At 36.1% G+C, this 17,185-nt stretch overlaps 2 protein-coding genes across 9 annotated transcripts in view; both read right to left on the minus strand.

Moving 5' to 3' along the window:
* Positions 1–9: 9 nt before the first annotated feature.
* LOC149732136 (uncharacterized) lies at positions 10–4,907 on the minus strand. 2 transcript variants are annotated; one of them, XM_089882256.1, is made up of 9 exons: positions 4,687–4,906; positions 4,258–4,368; positions 3,400–3,496; positions 2,820–2,918; positions 2,524–2,585; positions 2,093–2,184; positions 1,315–1,461; positions 796–904; positions 10–567 (listed from the first exon to the last, which is right to left on the minus strand). In XM_089882256.1, the coding sequence occupies exons 1-9, from the start codon at positions 4,743–4,745 to the stop codon at positions 480–482; spliced, it is 864 nt and encodes a 287-aa protein (XP_089738382.1). In that variant the 5' UTR covers positions 4,746–4,906; the 3' UTR covers positions 10–479. The 2 variants fall into 2 exon arrangements, with proteins under 2 accessions (XP_089738382.1, XP_089738383.1); XM_089882257.1 differs by lacking the exon at positions 4,258–4,368 and having other exon boundaries at positions 4,687–4,907.
* Positions 4,908–5,484: 577 nt separating this feature from the next.
* LOC149732137 (uncharacterized) overlaps positions 5,485–17,185 on the minus strand; it is a 76,975-nt gene continuing 65,274 nt past the window's right edge. For 6 of the 7 annotated variants that reach the window (XM_089882204.1, XM_089882201.1, XM_089882203.1 and 3 more), the window contains 27 exons: positions 17,029–17,184; positions 16,448–16,597; positions 15,350–15,505; positions 15,089–15,244; positions 14,854–15,015; positions 14,408–14,563; positions 14,017–14,172; positions 13,725–13,880; positions 12,958–13,113; positions 12,631–12,777; positions 12,285–12,440; positions 11,815–11,970; positions 11,570–11,725; positions 11,018–11,173; positions 10,783–10,938; positions 10,522–10,677; positions 10,074–10,379; positions 9,740–9,895; positions 9,431–9,596; positions 8,955–9,146; positions 8,702–8,838; positions 8,075–8,291; positions 7,315–7,523; positions 6,765–6,923; positions 6,429–6,510; positions 6,015–6,149; positions 5,485–5,872 (listed from right to left, as the gene is read on the minus strand). In XM_089882204.1, coding sequence (XP_089738330.1) covers positions 5,646–5,872; positions 6,015–6,149; positions 6,429–6,510; positions 6,765–6,923; positions 7,315–7,523; positions 8,075–8,291; positions 8,702–8,838; positions 8,955–9,146; positions 9,431–9,596; positions 9,740–9,895; positions 10,074–10,379; positions 10,522–10,677; positions 10,783–10,938; positions 11,018–11,173; positions 11,570–11,725; positions 11,815–11,970; positions 12,285–12,440; positions 12,631–12,777; positions 12,958–13,113; positions 13,725–13,880; positions 14,017–14,172; positions 14,408–14,563; positions 14,854–15,015; positions 15,089–15,244; positions 15,350–15,505; positions 16,448–16,597; positions 17,029–17,184 — 4,473 coding nt within the window. In that variant the 3' untranslated portion in view covers positions 5,485–5,645. The other variant, XM_089882205.1, reaches the window with a different exon arrangement.

Here is a 17,185-nt window from a genome sequence, read left to right on the forward strand (position 1 = left end):
AAGTCACAGTTTGTGTACATTTTCGGCTTTAACAATATTCGGAAATTCGACGAAAAGGTTTTTCATGCGAATTATTGCACAGGACTCAGCAGAAATATGTCGAAAATATATACGGACAGCAATAATTAAGGCAACGTGGACCCCAGTATTAATACGTTCTGCTGGTAAGTTGAAATATACAACTGACTGGATTGTAACTATAACATGTACGTTAAAAACACAAAGAAAATAAATAACAGCAATAAAAATCAAGATATATCATGAATGGGACGAAATTGGAACATAAAAGTTACCAAACAAATTGTAAAAGTGTTGACCACTTGAATAAATGTGTGAATCAGGGTGGCACTAAATGGTGTTTTATTTCTATCAAGGCATCACTGAGAATGAAGTATATGTAAATACTGCTTCCATTGCCATACAAAATGAATGAACAAACTGCTTCAATGTGGGGTAAGATGGAATATAAGGCACTTGTATCAACCTTGTACGAACTCTCCCATCATATCTTCTTCATCATCAGTTATACTAAACATACGCTCAGCTTCCATACTTCTGTCAGGTGACCTGGAATATTGTTGCAATTTATTTAAACACAAATGTGAAGTGTCAGAATCCCTCCAACCCCATTCCAAGTCTTTCTCAAATGCTTAGTTGAATTACAACTGCATAAAACTTAATCAAACAAGTGAATTTGCTCAAATTTATATTAATCAAATACAGTGAAAATATTTACATGAAACTCAAAATTAAAAAAAATCACCCTCATAAGATTCCATGTACACAAATACATACCTTGATATTGTAGCCGATAGATTGGGCTTGTTAATACTTGTATTAGCATTTCCCACAGGTTCTAATCGTTTCCCAGGTATATCTTCAACATGAGCATCACCATCCAAACCTGCATGTAATAAACAATGCATCAAATATGAATCTAAATAATATTGTATTCCTTGAAGGAATAAACATAATCAATTTGACAAAGAACAGTGGTATAGACTACTTGCTTTATAACCAAGGAATATTAGATTCAATGCCCGTCACTAATATTATTATTGGAGTCTGTCACACGAGGATTAAACTATATTCATTCAAATTTATTAACACTAAACCTAGCATAGGTGTCTTATTTTTGTCAAATACCTAAACATATACCAAGCTGTATTCATAGACCAATGAATCTTTTTATTTCATTATTTATCAAAATATAATTCTGCAATTACAGAAAACTAGACCAGGGTATTAAATGTGATCTATCTATTAAATCTCCAGTGCAAATTAAACACATCTTGGTGAGATAAAATTTCCAACCTGTTGTATATTTATCCCATTCTAAATCCTCTTTATTGGATGTTGATATTTCATGAGCAAGGAAGTCCTCTTCACTTGACATCCCGTCTCCTCCTCGATCTATGGATGAAAGATGATCTGCATCTGGTTTAACATCCAACTGTTTATCTGTGAAAGCAGATGATAAAAAGACATCATCCCAAGTGAATATAAGGAATTCCAACATTGGAAATCTATTCTCAAAGTTTTATAAGATATTGCTTTTTGCATTCTGCAACCAGGGCTTATATTTACTCGAGGTGTTCTAGAAGTTTTGGATAATAAAGAGGAATCAGCAAATTTTCAAATGTTACATCACATATTATTTTTCAAATATATTATGCTGTATTTGAAAGTGCCTTATCCTGGGAAAGTGCTACTATAAATGACACTACCTTACTGTAAAATAGGTTAGCACAGTCACAGTATGCATGCTAAAACAAAATATATAGATCGAAGTAAGCTTAATAAACCAGTCAACATCTTAGTTTATAAGCTAGTAACCCCTATCAAGGAATCTCCTGAAACTACATTTTGTATAGGTTTTCTGCCGAACTGATAGATTTTAAGGCTTACTCTCAACGAATCGCAGTGAGATCAATGCTTTAGTATAATGATAACGGGACCCCAATATTACCATAGTGCCTATCTTTACAATATAACGTATCATAACCTTTTAGAAGTTATGCACATATAAACACCAAGCAACGACAAGATTAAAAATGGTCATAAATTAAGTTTGAAAAGATAAATAAACCACCTAAGTTATTGTTAGCATATTGGTGACGGAATGCATTAGAACGAGATTGAACTTCTTTCAAAAAATCTTCAAAATCATCTTCAACTTCATCCCTGTATATGTTAAGAGGGTTTATGACAATGTTAATTTTGTACCTTTTGCTTAAGGTTAGCAAATGTTTAAGTTCATACCTTCAATATGTTGAGTTTTTAATAAAATGAAAGTTTTTGTATTACTGTTGAATACAGTGCTACACTTTCAGCATAAACGTTATATGACACTTTTATTACATGCACAAAGTGACAGTTAGTAGCATTCTAATATCAACTGTGTTATTTAACAAATTATAATACATTAATTCCTATTATGTTTATCACTATATGCTTGTATAAGAGATAGCATACAACAAAACAATCCCATACATTCAACATTATGACTCATAATTTGCTTACAGTGTTAAGCTACGTCTATTTGATGATTGTCCGACTGTGCTTGCCAGATCTGCTGACTGCTCCTGAAATAAAACAACTTATTATTGATGGTATCATGGATTCATGGTTTAAACATAAGTGAGCTAAGATTGAATAAAACAAAAACTGAACTTCCTTAAAATTCAAGAGCATTCACAATATCACTAAACACCTGCAAAAAGCAATTTTGCATTTTACTACCATTTTTATATTTTTAAAACTGTTTCAATAGTTTAGGTTTTACTTTTGCAGAGAGTTTTTTTTCAAGTTTGACTTACTCTCAGTGAGAGTGTAATGGAGGCCGCACGAGCTGCTTCCTTCTGTGCTTCATGATAAGCTTCTTCCTCTACACGAATCAAATCTTCTTCTTCAAACATCTGGAGGGAAAAAGACACATCATGTTGGCATACATTATTTCAAATAGGCTCCAAGCCTCCAAATATACAGTATTATCTTACTGTTATATAGGTCACACCAATTTGTCAAATAAGGGTGACACAGAAAAAAATAGGCTTTAGTAGAAGAAGATACATTTAATTTGTGAAGTAATTATATGATATATAAAATAGTCATGGAATAAAGGAATATCATAATATTCTTACAAAAAAACGCCTAAAATATACATTCATGATATTTAAATGCTCTTATCTTTTGGATAACACAGATGCTCTTCAGTTCATATGCAATGTTATTACTTTAAATTGATGTATTATCACAGATTTGTTTGTTACTATGGGTTTGTTTATCCAGAATATAACATAAGGTACCATAATCCATTCCAGTATTCCAGAACATGCATATCCATGTTAGGCACTTATGTTAATGTCCTAACAATCTTAATAAATGTTGTAACAATACCTTCTTATCAATTTGTTCATCAATTTTTCTTTGTTCTTCCAGGATTTTGTCATATTGTCGTTTCACCAACATTTCCCTTTCCTCCCTTGTTATGGAACTGCAACAAAACATGAAAACCATGCAAGATATTGGTATTTACTATAATATGTTTTAAACTGTATGTATATAATTAAGGTAAACCATCACATGCATATCCATCTCGGACCTACCCATGCTGTTGGATTATAAATTTAGTTTTGATTGGAAAAAGTTTAAATGATAAAACAACTTAATTTCAGAAATCAATCAAAACAGAAAATAAATTGTTAGTTTGCCAGGTAAAAAACTTATTGCTGTAAAAGAAATATATATTATAATCCTTCAGTTGAAAAATCTCCAAAACCCATTCCATACATTCAAGCATGCTTAATTTTTCTACTCATTTTATTAATGACTACAGTGACTGTGTGTTAGGTTAAGAGTCGTGCTTTATAATTATTACTTTTCTGTATATTATCTTGTCTTAACAAACAATGACCGTCATTTTGCTCTTAATTCCCATCTTCTTTTTGTTTTAATTAATATGTTAATATAATTAAAGCAATAAATAAAATTATATACATATTATTATATGTAACTATAATATGTAACATATATAATGTTATTTTACCATATATAATGTTATTAAACTCAAATCATCAACAAAACGCAAGAATAATATTGAAGTGATGTTTAAAATCAACAGCCTATTTTTCATCATTCGGTACAAAAAGTAAATCAGTTTCAGTATAAACTATAACTCATGCATAGAGCTCCATGTTAGTAATTCACTACAGGCAGATGAGTTGCACGCATATCAATCAACCATTAAACACATACGGAGAATCAGTCCCATAGTTTGGCCTTTCATCATCGTCAAACACCAAATTTTCAAATTCAACCCCAAGATGACGAGACTCATCGTCTTTGTATTTCACCAAGTATTTCAAACTGGAATTGGATTAAAGTAGAACTATATGTGACTTGCATACATTGAAAATACTAGGCTACAAGACTTTCATTAAAATTGGTAAATATTGTATTATCCTGCCCACATTAAAACCTTGCATGAACTGCACATATACAATGACAATGTACAGCTCTTAAGCATCTGAATGCGGTAACTTCTGTATACCAGCGTTCAGCAACACAGCAAAAAGTAATGATAGGAATTGTTTTTATGGCCTAACTTTGAATTTGTCACTGAAGCATTTTATTAATGGTAATTTGCATTGAACATTTTATAAATTATTATAATAACAAGAGTACCGTCTTTTCCTTTGTCTGCTTCCGAACAGCATGCCCAGACAGCCAAGACATTGATTCATTATTAGACGTTCAAGAAGAAAATTTCGGTGGTGTTGGAGTTCTTGAACACCAATTATTCAAAATGACTGATTGTTCAGAAAACAAACAGCTCTAGTTTATGTAATTATTTGCAATACATATATAACTTTGGATTCTACTATAAAAGTATCAAATAATGATTCGTTCAAACAATGACAACTGAATGGTTGCCATAAACAAATATATGCAAAGTTTATTGCAGAATGCATAAGAAACAAAGTATTTACAATTTATTTACATCGCAATCATAGTTTAATCACATTACTACAATATTCTATTCCTGACCCAACGAGTAATTACAAACCGAAGTAAACCTTGTACATACACGTAAGGGCTAAATATAAACAAACGTCTTCTGCCTCAACCACAACTCAAATGACGCTGTGTTGTGTTGGTCAGCTGACCCCTTTGACAAATGATGACGTCAGGAAAAAGAAAAAAAGCTAGAACATAAACATCACATACATCTAGCTGATTTTAGGGGAGTATCCTTTAGAATCTCTTTGCTTTACCAGATAAACCTAATTTCCTGATCTCGTTATAAACAATTAACAACGGTCTATACTCTATGTAGTCGTGGCGATACAGTTTTAAAATTATTTGAATGATCTTTGTTTACTACCCAGTGGGACGTAAACACAGAATGAAAGTTGTTTCATCTTACCCCACCCTAATATAATATACTGTTACCGAACAAACTGCAAAAATGAAACACAACGATTTATTATATTCATTTATTGATATCAGTGCTGCGTTAGTAATAGCCAACATAACATATTTACAAAGAAAACAATTTCAAGGTTGGCAATGCGAGTAGTAAAATAGGCCATGATCGAAATCAATAACCGCCGTTATGTAATTTCATATTTAGAATAAATTGCTCATGGTAAGCCTGGTGTTCCAGTACGGCCTGCGAAACAGACTGTGGAACTAATAGATCCGAGAACTTCATCCAGACGATTGAAGTCTTCGATATTGAACACATAGCCTTGCTGACTTGCAATGGCGTTCAGTTGTTCAGGTACTGCACCGCGGATACCGATAGCAACGACCTGCATTAATCGTTGCAATTCACGCGCCGGTGCGTCCACTGCATCTTGTGCCCGACCTGAAAATAGTATGATGTCAGTACAGTAACAATTATTATTATTGTAATAAACGTCTTTAGCAAAGTTGAAGTCATATATTGCATGCCTGTGAACTACTTATTTCTAAACAGTATATCCAGCATTAAAATATTTTTAACTTACCATCAGTGATAACAATGGCGACACCAGGGACACCAGGTCTTCTACCAGCTGGTGCTCGAACAGAAGTACGAGATGCGTAACTCAAAGCTTGTCCGGTGAGTGTACCTGATCCGCGGTATGGAACGGCTCGTATGGCTAAAAAAAAAAAAAAACGTTAATATTTGAAACCAATACCTTATACGTTATCTTATATGTTATTGTGCGTCGTGCCTCAAAATTAATGTTACCTATTTATCCTAACCTGGCGCTCAGGGCACCGGCAAAGGTTATAATGGCGTTCCCTATTTTACACATCTTATGTCCGCTAGGAATTACCGCCTATGTAATTCTACACATAAATAAGAGTTACTATATCTAGCTGCAAAGCAAAAATATATATTTTGCTTCACAATATTAAATCTAGGATTAGCTTACCTTCTTGGACTTCCTCAGATGTGTTGAATGTATTAAGTTGGAATCGCTCATCGACAGCGTTGTTGTAACGAACGTACCCGATCTGGAACAGAACACGTGTTTTGTTTATAAAATAGATATGCAGCTATATACAGACACTCAACATTTACACGTATACAGAAATGTGTGGTTTAAGGTTTGATAAGGTATATATAAACACATAACGGTTTATTATATCGGTTGATGGCAAATTAAGTACAACTATTGTTTCACCACACTGTAAAGGTGTGAAACACTTATGTTTATCGACATAGCCGTGTAATATGCTTTTCTTAACCAAATTAAATTTCGACATACCCTGGTCGTGTCCCGACTAACGTTGAAACTTCTGACAAGTTCAAGAATAAAGTTCCTCATCAGTTCGAAATTGTCGTCCCCGATACTTGAGGAGCTGTCCACGATCAACACGATGTCCATGACGGTGATTAATGGGCACGTAGTAAGGTTAGTGATGGCCTGAGTTAAATGTAAAAATCGTTGAATTTTTATAAATGACTTCATCCTCTATTATCGAAAATCATTAAAAAAATATTTGAATGTTACTGTTGAACAACCTATACATAAACGAACAAGCGCTGTAACTTATTTATTCTCGCGTATAGCGGGCCAACGACAGTCATTATAACACTGATGTTCTGTTTTATACACCTCGTTCCCGATTATGATTTACCATGTTTTTTTTTGTATGACTGCTGGCAATTAGGATAGTTCAAAATAATTAGCACTGGGTTGGAGCAACTTGCGTAAAGTGTCTTGTCCAATGACAAACGGCGACAACTCATAATCAAGTCTTCTATGTTTCGTATTGATTCATACGATATTACATTTAATCTAAACTTATACATACCTGGCAAAGTTTGATCTGCGAAGAGATAGTTGTAACGACCCGGTTGAGACCATCGAAGCCTGCCACGGTTGTGGCGAAGTCCTGGTCTGGATCGGAGGCAATCTCATTGATTTGGTCTTGGTCGTAACGTCCGATACCAACAGCAACAATGATGGTGTTGTCGCTCTTCAAACGTTGTGAAGGTATAGACACGTCATCATATGACACACCTGAGTTGATAAATGAATGAATAAATGTAACTTACTTTATCCTCGCGTGGCCAGAAAACGACAGTCGTTATGACACGGGTGTGTATGTTACTTTGGGGGTGATTATTTTTTAGAGGGGAGGGGGAATTTTTTGCATTTTTTTTATGTATGGCTGATATTTTGGACACCCATCAGTGACCACTGGGTTGGATCAATTGCTGTTAAGTGTCTTGCCCAAGGACACGTACGCCCACAATGGTATAAGTAGCGACGAGTCTATAATTCATTACTTCAATCCATTAAGTTGTGTTATACATTTTTCTAAATCTTTAAGTTTTTCGCTATTTTCCAGTGGAGTTTAAGCAATAGTCAAATTTGGAAAGAAAAATAGTTTCCTTAAGTGCTTACAAGTTCGTTACGAAATGGCATGACTAGATCACATGTTTTTACGCAGCGTATAACCAACCTAAAAATTTATCTTAATACATTCACGCTGTAGAAATATTTTTGAATAAAACACAGCTGTACAGGTAAGATCCACCAACTTTAAAACTAAACATATAGCTACGTACCATCCGTCAGCACCACCACGATCTTGGGAACTCCTTTACGTCGACCAAGTTCAGGCAAGAAAATATTTTCGGCAGTATAGTTGATAGCAGCCCCTGTAAGAGTGCCAACACCATTGTATGGAATATTATTGATGCCTTCAATAAGAGCAGCTCGTGTAGTATATTGATCCAAGTTCCACAAGTGCTCAATATCTCGGTTGTAACGGATGGCAGCAAACTAAAATACGAGTTCAGATATTAATGCATGAAATCATGAATGTCTTATCAGTTTCTATGGAAGCTATTTGTGTTTGTACAGTTTTAAATTTTCGCGATGAATAACAATTGTTGTTTAACAGTTACTTGTTGTCCCTGAATATATAATACGGTGGGGTAAGATGGGATGTTTGCATACTCTTTTCTTTATGTCCCATTTGGTAGGAAACGCCGAATATTTACAGAATCATATAACTCTGGCCCCGCGATTGTAAAAGACCGTAAGTTAAATGTTACAGTGGCTTCAAAGTATAAAAGTATTCACTGAAGCTGTAAAAAATTTGTTACGCAGCTCCGATGCCTTTTTCCACTCTTTAGTATTATAATAACAGAAGCTAAAAAAAAAATTTCGAATTAAAATAGTTTCCCTACCCGAGCTCCTTCGGGTCCAATACTGAACCGTTGAACCAAAGCGATCAAAAAGTTTCTAATTGTCCTGAAATTGGCTGGACCAATACTTGAGGAGCTGTCAATCACAAAAGCGACATCCACTTGTTCACTGCATTTTTCTGAAAATTATTAATTGTTAAAATACGCGATACTTACGTTCCACCTTAAACGTTGTACCACAGGAAAAATACAGGAGAAAAAATTTAAACGATTGAACTTGGTAAACTGGTCGTACCTTTACAAACTGGTACTTCGTTGTCCCAAACCGCATTTCCAGGTACAGTTTCAACACAATTGAGATTAGACATGCCAACAATCTGGTAGTCTGTTCTACATGTGAATGTACAAGTAGATCCGACCCGGTTCCTGTCCGTGCATACGACGAATCCGAACTCCATGCCTTGTTGTGCGTAGTTGGGCATGCATACTGCAAAGAAATGAGAATGATGTAAATCCATTAAACATATTTTAATATCCTTTATAAATGAATGGCTGTCAGATTTATAGATATTTTATTTTCTACACCTCGTGCCCGCTGACTAGTTAACACGCAAGTAACCTAGTAGTGCTATCTATTTTTTATTTGGGATATAGTTATACATGTCCTCCCACAATAGATGCAGCATCGAAACTTGAATACGAATATTTTTGGAATCCGAAGAAAGTGCTCTGATTAACATGTCATGACGCCTGATGATTATAATAACTTACCTGGGCAAGGGTTGGTGGAGCAACCTTGTCCTTCCAATGCCAACCCTGGACAACCTTCATCACCAGGATTACCGTTGATACATCTTCTTGTCCTTTCTTGAATTCCACCTCCACAAGTGATTGAACATGAACCCCATTGTGACCATTCGGCCCAACTTGCGCATGCCTACAAACACATTTGCTTACATACCAAATATGAACATAAAGGGTTGCTATCTAGTACATTTCATGAATTCTCTGGTACATTATTGATATTATTAATGATTACATAACCACGCCCATTGCTGATGATTCAACCATAATATTTACCTGTGTGTTACAAATTCTTGCTTCTTGGAATCCTCCAACGCAACCTTGTTGTCCAGGTCGACCGTTGGTGCAAGTTCTGTCTCTGGTCGAGATTCCACCACCGCATTCATCACTACAAGGTCCCCATGGAGTCCATTCCAACCATGCAGGACAAGGCTGTAGACGTACGCATATATATTACATAAACAAATCTAGACAACGTTACAACAGGAAGAATGCATTTAAAACAAGTCAACTGGTATAACGTTAGCGTAATAACATTACTGTCCTATCTTGTTTTCTTTAGTGTTTAAAGTATATAAGCGCTCTTTATAAACATTCCTATAACACTAACCTCTGGTTCACAACCCTCGGACTCTGTATCTGATCCTACACATCCCACGTCACCAGGTGAGTCGCAAACTCGTGTATGTGATCTTGTTCCACCTCCACAAGTTGCTGAACATCCGCTCCATTGTGTCCAATCCAACCAAGCTGGGCAATTCTGAGTCTGGCATTGTTCTTCTTCATTCACTGGTCCGATGCAACCAACATCACCAACGTTGCCATTCAAACAAGTCCTAGTTCTGTTGTACACTCCACCACCGCATGTCTTTGAACAAGGACCGAACGGTGTCCACTCGCTCCATGTTGGACAAACCTATAAAATCACATTACGAATTAAAATATATTACTTTATACAGGAATAAATTTAAAACAAAATATATTTTAAAACCCCAGTTTAAAAAGAAACACCCAAAATTTTATATAGTGTCGTAATAAAGACAACTTTTAAAACTCACCTGGTTATTACAGTCTTGTTGCTCACTTGTTGGACCTTCACAACCAAGTTGTCCAACATCTCCGTTGTTACACGACCTTGTGTGACTCCTTAAACCAGAACCACAAGTTTGGTCGCATGGTGACCACAGTGACCATGGACCCCAAGATGGACAAACCTACAAATTAACATTCATTAATACATGTAGTATATTGCAACATAACGGATAAAACGTTTACGGAGTTTTTAATAGCGAACAATCCAATACGGAACTTAATGTTACCTGGCTGTTACAAATCGAAGATTCAGTAATTGCTCCTTCACATCCAACGTCTCCTGGATCACCGTTGATGCAAGTTCTTGATCTTGATATCAAACCACCTCCACATGTTACTGGACATGGAGTCCATGAACCCCAAGCCCTCCAGAATGGGCAATCCTGTAGAATGTATAAACGATTATTTAGATTGCCGTTTTTTCATGTTGCTAATAAAACGTTCGGGCGTTTAATTGTTTACCTGAACGTTGCATTCGGATTCAGTAGAAATCGGTCCAATACATCCTTCATCACCAGGATTACCGTTCAAACAAACACGTTCCTGGGTTCGAATACCACCACCGCATGTAACGGAACAAGAAGACCAACTGCCCCAGTTATCCCATGTTGGACAAGTCTGAACAAAACCGACAACTTTAATATTTATACTTCATTTACTTTGACGATAACTATAACTATACATAACTGTATGGTAACTATACATAACTGTATGATAACTATACATAACTGTATGATAACTATACATAACTATAAGTTTACTATTTTTCGCTGGAATATACCAAAAGGACAGAGGGCAATATAAATTAAATCGAATAGACGGGTAGTAACAGCAGTAAAACGTGACGCTAAGACAAGCAAAAATTGATGAGATAAAAGGCGTGACCGTTACACCTAACCAACAAATATCTTACAACGAAATATATTATTAAAACAATACTATTGTTCTAATTGGAAAGAAAAAAGTGTTCATAAACATGCTTGTATACGTCAAAGAAAAACAATGACTACTTACTCCGCTGTTACATACAACAGACTCCGATGGTTCACCAATACAACCTGGTTGACCTGGTACTCCACCAATACATTGTCTAGTGTGAGTTCTCAAGCCATTGCCGCAAGATGTACTGCAGTCTGTGAACGGCGACCATTCGGACCATGCGGGACATGCCTAAAATACAACGTCAGCGTAAATATTTGCAACAATAGATGCCGTCTCTAGTAAAAAGTCCAATTGCATTAAAAGGCCCCCAAGCTTACCTGAGTGTTGCAATTCATTGAGTCGGATGAAGCACCTGTACAACCATCGTCGCCAATGGTTCCACCAACGCAATATCTCAACCTATTCCTGGTACCAGTACCACACGTCTTTGAACAAGCAGAGAAGAGACCCCATGGTGACCATTCAGGGCAGTTCTGTAAAAAAAAACACATGAAAACACTAAGTCAGTCGTTTTAGTTCAGTTTGCATTTTTTAAAACTATTTTTACGTAATTTAAAAGTTTGATTGACATATATAGCAGGACGGGGTAAGTTGGGACAGGTTTTCATTCCCATTTACCGCCCCATTTGGTAGTAAACACAGTCTGGTTAAAAACTTATAAACCATATTCCGTAAACTCTATAAAAAGCGCGGTGTTAGTTGTTGAAAACACAGAAATATTGGGATTAAGTATACTACATACCTATTGTGAAAGCAAAAATTAATGTTCGTAAAATTTGAAACCCACCTGTCTGTTACATGAGCTTGATTCATTAGCTGAACCTTCACAACCTTCTACACCAGGTTCACCTCCAATACAAGTCCTGCTGTGTGTTCGGATGCCACCACCGCATGTTCTGCTACAACTACCATATCCACCCCATGGGGACCAATACGGGCAAGCCTAAATAATACACAAGCAAAATGTAACGATTGATTGCACTAAGATATATTTAAAGCACAAAATTATTCAAGTAAAATACAGCCAGTTTTCGTTTAATGAAAACGATTAGTAAAACAGCTTAAACGGATTTCAAGTTCTCAAATAGGTTGTTTGATCACACACAGATGCGTATAATACATTTAGAGCGTACCTGGAAGTTACAACCTCTTTCTTCACTGGAAGGTCCAACGCAATCTCTGTTTGGAGAATTACAAACTCTGTTTCGCGATTGAATTCCACCAGCGCATGACACTGAACAAGTTGTCCAGTTCGACCATTCGCTGAATCCCGGACATTCCTTCATAATAAAATACAAATGAGTCTGAGAACCAATATGTGCAACTCATTAGGCCTTTAAAAGGCTTACTCTTGCCCTGTATCACGAAATATCTAATAGGTCGTGCTCTATACAAAAATTAAACCTATTTCTTACTCCTAAACACATGGTGATCACTTTAAACAAAACAAATCCACAAACCTGTGTGTTGCAATCTTCTCCTTGTGATATATCACCGGTGCATCCTTCTTCACCGAACACTCCATTGTCACAAGCACGAACACGAATTCTTCGTCCGCCACCGCAAGTCTGTGTACATCCTTCCCAAGATCTCCATGTTCCCCATGTTGGACAAACCTAAACGTAGGAAACATGAATGTTACAAACTTACGATTGTAAGCCATCAATTTAACGTTATAGCTTGTGACTTATAGTCTCCGTCTAACCGCGTATCTATGTTTATTATGCGTGTTCTTAACTGTAGTACCACGTTGTACGACCATATCTGTTATCTTTTAACGAGGGGTTACAGAGAGTTAGCACCCTTTAACTGAATCAATGCAATCTTTGCTATATTATTGGAATATGTAAACGAAAAACTACATCAGTTGTGTGGTATTTTACTATAGTAAGTGTCAGTAAACTTATTTTGTTTTTTATTGTTTCTTTATACGATCGAATAAGTTTAAGTTTAACTGACGATTTGTTGTTCGCTGAGTTAAATGCGTGACCGTGAAACGGACGCAACTTAATAGCACAGTAGGGTGAGGGAAGACGGGACACCTTTAGCACTTAATATCCAAATATCTTGTTTTAAATATTCGACAACGGTCTATGGGAGTCGCGAGGATACGGTTTTATAATTCTTTGAATGTTTTTTGTACACTACCAAACGGGACGAGAACATAAAATGAAAAGGCGTCCCATCTTCCCCCACCCTACTTGATATTAATAATATGTGTAAATACCTGAGTTCTGCATGGAGATGTGCTTCTGGTAGTACCAACACAACCAGGGTCTCCAGCGTCACCGTTAACACAGAACCTTGTTCTTGTGTATTCACCACCTCCACAAGTCACAGAACATCTACTGTATTGTCCCCATGAACTCCAGTATGCACAAGCCTATACACAAATGCTCGTATGTTAAAAAAAAACTGACGTAGAAAAATACGTCAAATATAAACTAACTTGTATTAATATAGATAAAGTTAATTTGAAGCTCAAGTATTAATAATTCAATGAACAATTATATTCTTACAGGTCCAGAACAGACTGCTTCCACCATTGCAGGTCCATCACAACCACGATCATTTATTGTTCCTCCGATGCAAGTCCTGCTGTGTGAGTGGATGCCGGTGCCGCATGTTTGACTACATGCCGTCCATGATGCCCAATCCGACCAACGTGGACACGCCTGTGAAGGATATAGGTAAATGATAACAAATATGTGGGATAACGGCAAAGCGACATTTGATAAGTCGCACTTCAGCTAAAATATTAAATAAAATAGTATGAGATAACAAGAAAATGTCAGCGATTAAACAGGTAAAATTTGTTGAATTTGAATAGTAGTTTACCGTAACATATTAAACTCGACGTAGCTATGTAAAAAAATATACGTGCACTTATATAGCCGCACTTATACATACCTGTGTATTGCAATCTGCAGTTTCCCGAGGCATTCCAATGCAACCAACATCATTTACATTTCCATTGGAACAAGTTCTAGATCTTGAATATTGTCCACCACCGCATGTTACACTACATACTGTCCATGATCCCCAGTTGTTCCAGCTCGGACAAGCCTGTTTCAACGCAAAATTACGTTAAAGGTTAAACAAACCAGTATTTTCCCCGAAAATCAAATATAATAGTTTGGGGGTAATTTTTTATATTAATCCTCCGTTTCACTAAAATGTATGTCACGAGTCAGAACTTTAAATTAACAATGTTAAACAAACGAAAAACAGAGGAAAAAAAACGGAAAAAAAATTGTAACTCATAAACGAGAACGAAGTGAATGAAATCAGACACCTGTGTAATTACGACTTACGTTGATCCGTCAAGAAAAATAAGTAAAATTCTGAAACCTCACCTGTTGGTTACATGGTTGACTCATTGTCGGTAAACCTTCACATCCAGCATCACCTGGTGAACCGTTTGTACAAACTCTGCGTCTATCTCTGCTACCTCCACCACAAGTCACAGTGCAAGTATCCCAAGGTCCCCATCGTGTCCATGTTGGACACAAGTCGCTCTGTATAAAAAGTGCAGTTTATTTTATTGTAATTTAATTTAAATTAGGATATATTTAAAAAAAGATGACTTACCATGCTTCCGCAAGTAACTTGTTGTCTGGTAGGTCCTTGACAACCATCCTGACCAACAGTTCCACCCGAGCATGTTCTTGTTCGAGATTGAACGCCTTCACCACACGTTACACTGCAAGGCGACCACACCGACCAATCGTTCCAAGACGGACATGTCTAAACACAAACATCGTTATAAGAATTACTGAAATATTTTACAAAGTTTAACAGCACTTGGGCTTCTTGCTGGTTTTGTTTGAAGTCTTTACCACAATCACTTACTTTGCTATTGCAAGCTTCTGTCTGGTTCGATGGACCAGTACAACCGTCCATTCCTGGGTTTCCGTTCACACAAGGTCGTGTTCTCATGCGAGATCCACCACCACAGCTCACGCTGCATTTGTTCCAAGCGTTCCAAGGTCCCCAGTAAGGACAACTCTGTTTTGTACAAAGAAGGTTTGAAAATTTTGTTTATAAAACCAACTCCAGAATGTTTTTTATAAATTACTCAAGTTAGTAAACAATATAACATGCATCATACAATGTATAGTATTAATAGAGAAATAGCACATTTGAGATAAAACTGAAATGTGCTATTATTATCATAGCATACTTTCGTACAATTGCCGTGAATGGCTGTGCGAAAGTATTCTATGAAAGTTAGTAAAAGTATTCAAGTAAAAATGTTAAAAGATAAAATGGTTAGTGGTGGTTAGTATTAAGTAAGGTACAGGCGTAGTATAATAAGTATATCAGTGTTAAAATATTAAATTGTGTTTTGTTAGCTGTGAATAAAAAGAGGTTAGTGGGAGAAAAACGTGCGGTTAGAATAAAAGTAATATAATAACCTGGAAAAAGTAAATAAATTAGGTTAGAATAAGAAAACAAAGATATTAGTAGAACAAAACATACAAATGTGTAAAATAAGGGCTGCAAGAAAAATATTTTAGTAAAGCTGAAATAGAAAAAATGTGTTAGTTGTTAAATTAGTGGTTGGAAATATAATAAGGTGTTAAACAAGGAAACAACGTTAAGGTTAGAAGAAAAATAAGGGTTAGTAAAAACAAATTAAACGTTTAATTCTTTACTCTTAATTGTTAAGAGTCACCGAAGATTGCAAAGAGAGGCACCGAGTTAGTCCTGTAAAATATCATAAACAAGTTAAGAAGACTGCATTTTGCTGTAATTTACACAAAGCCAAAGTTAAAGTGTTACAAGTTGATTGTTTCCTATTTTACTCTATCTTGGCTAGGTCTTGAGGCACGCCAGGGCACACGAGGTTTAGGGCCCATTGAGCTTATTACCCAAACATCCAGAAGAGTTACTACATTGTTATCATTGCAACGGACTTAAAACGGTTGGCGTGTAAGACTAGTTCACCTGAACGTTGCAAATCTCTTCTTGGTTTGGCAAGCCTAAGCACTGACCAAGTGCGAATTGAGAGCAGACCCTGCTACGGAATCGCTTCCCAACTCCGCATGTTTTGGTGCAAGAACCCCATGGTGACCATTCGTATACCACTCTACATGCCTGTTGAAAATGTATGTATAAAAAACTGTACAGCCTTTAAAGCTTGTTCTATCCTGAATTAGTTTACAAAGCTAATTAGCTGGAATAAATATTTTATTTAACTCTTTTTTTTGGTTTATTTATAGTTGGATGGGGAAAGACGGGACTCCTTTTTTATAGCATATAATATCTAAATAACCTAATCGTAATTTAAACAATTAACCACGGTCTATATTATAGCCGTTCGGATACAGTTTTATAAATCTTTAAATATTCTTTGTTTACTACCAAATGGGACAAGAAAATAGAATAAAAAGGTGCCCCATCTTACCCCACCATACTATATTATAAAAACGCGGTATATTAAAATACAACCATACAAAACCATAGGGCAGCGTTTGGTATGAGCTGTACGGCGCTATATATAAGCTTCGGAAACCATATTTATTTACCGGTTGGTCACAGCTTGCGCTCTCTGAGTTGCTTCCCAAGCAACCAGCTTCACCCTCAGCACCGTTGATGCATTCTCTTCGGTGAGTTTTCACACCAACACCGCAAGTAACCGAGCATGCTGACCACGGACCCCATATGCTCCAATACGCACAAGTC

Source organism: Ciona robusta, chromosome 8, assembly GCF_009617815.1.
Source record: "Ciona robusta chromosome 8, ASM961781v2".
Classification (NCBI taxonomy): Eukaryota; Metazoa; Chordata; class Ascidiacea; order Phlebobranchia; family Cionidae; genus Ciona; species Ciona robusta.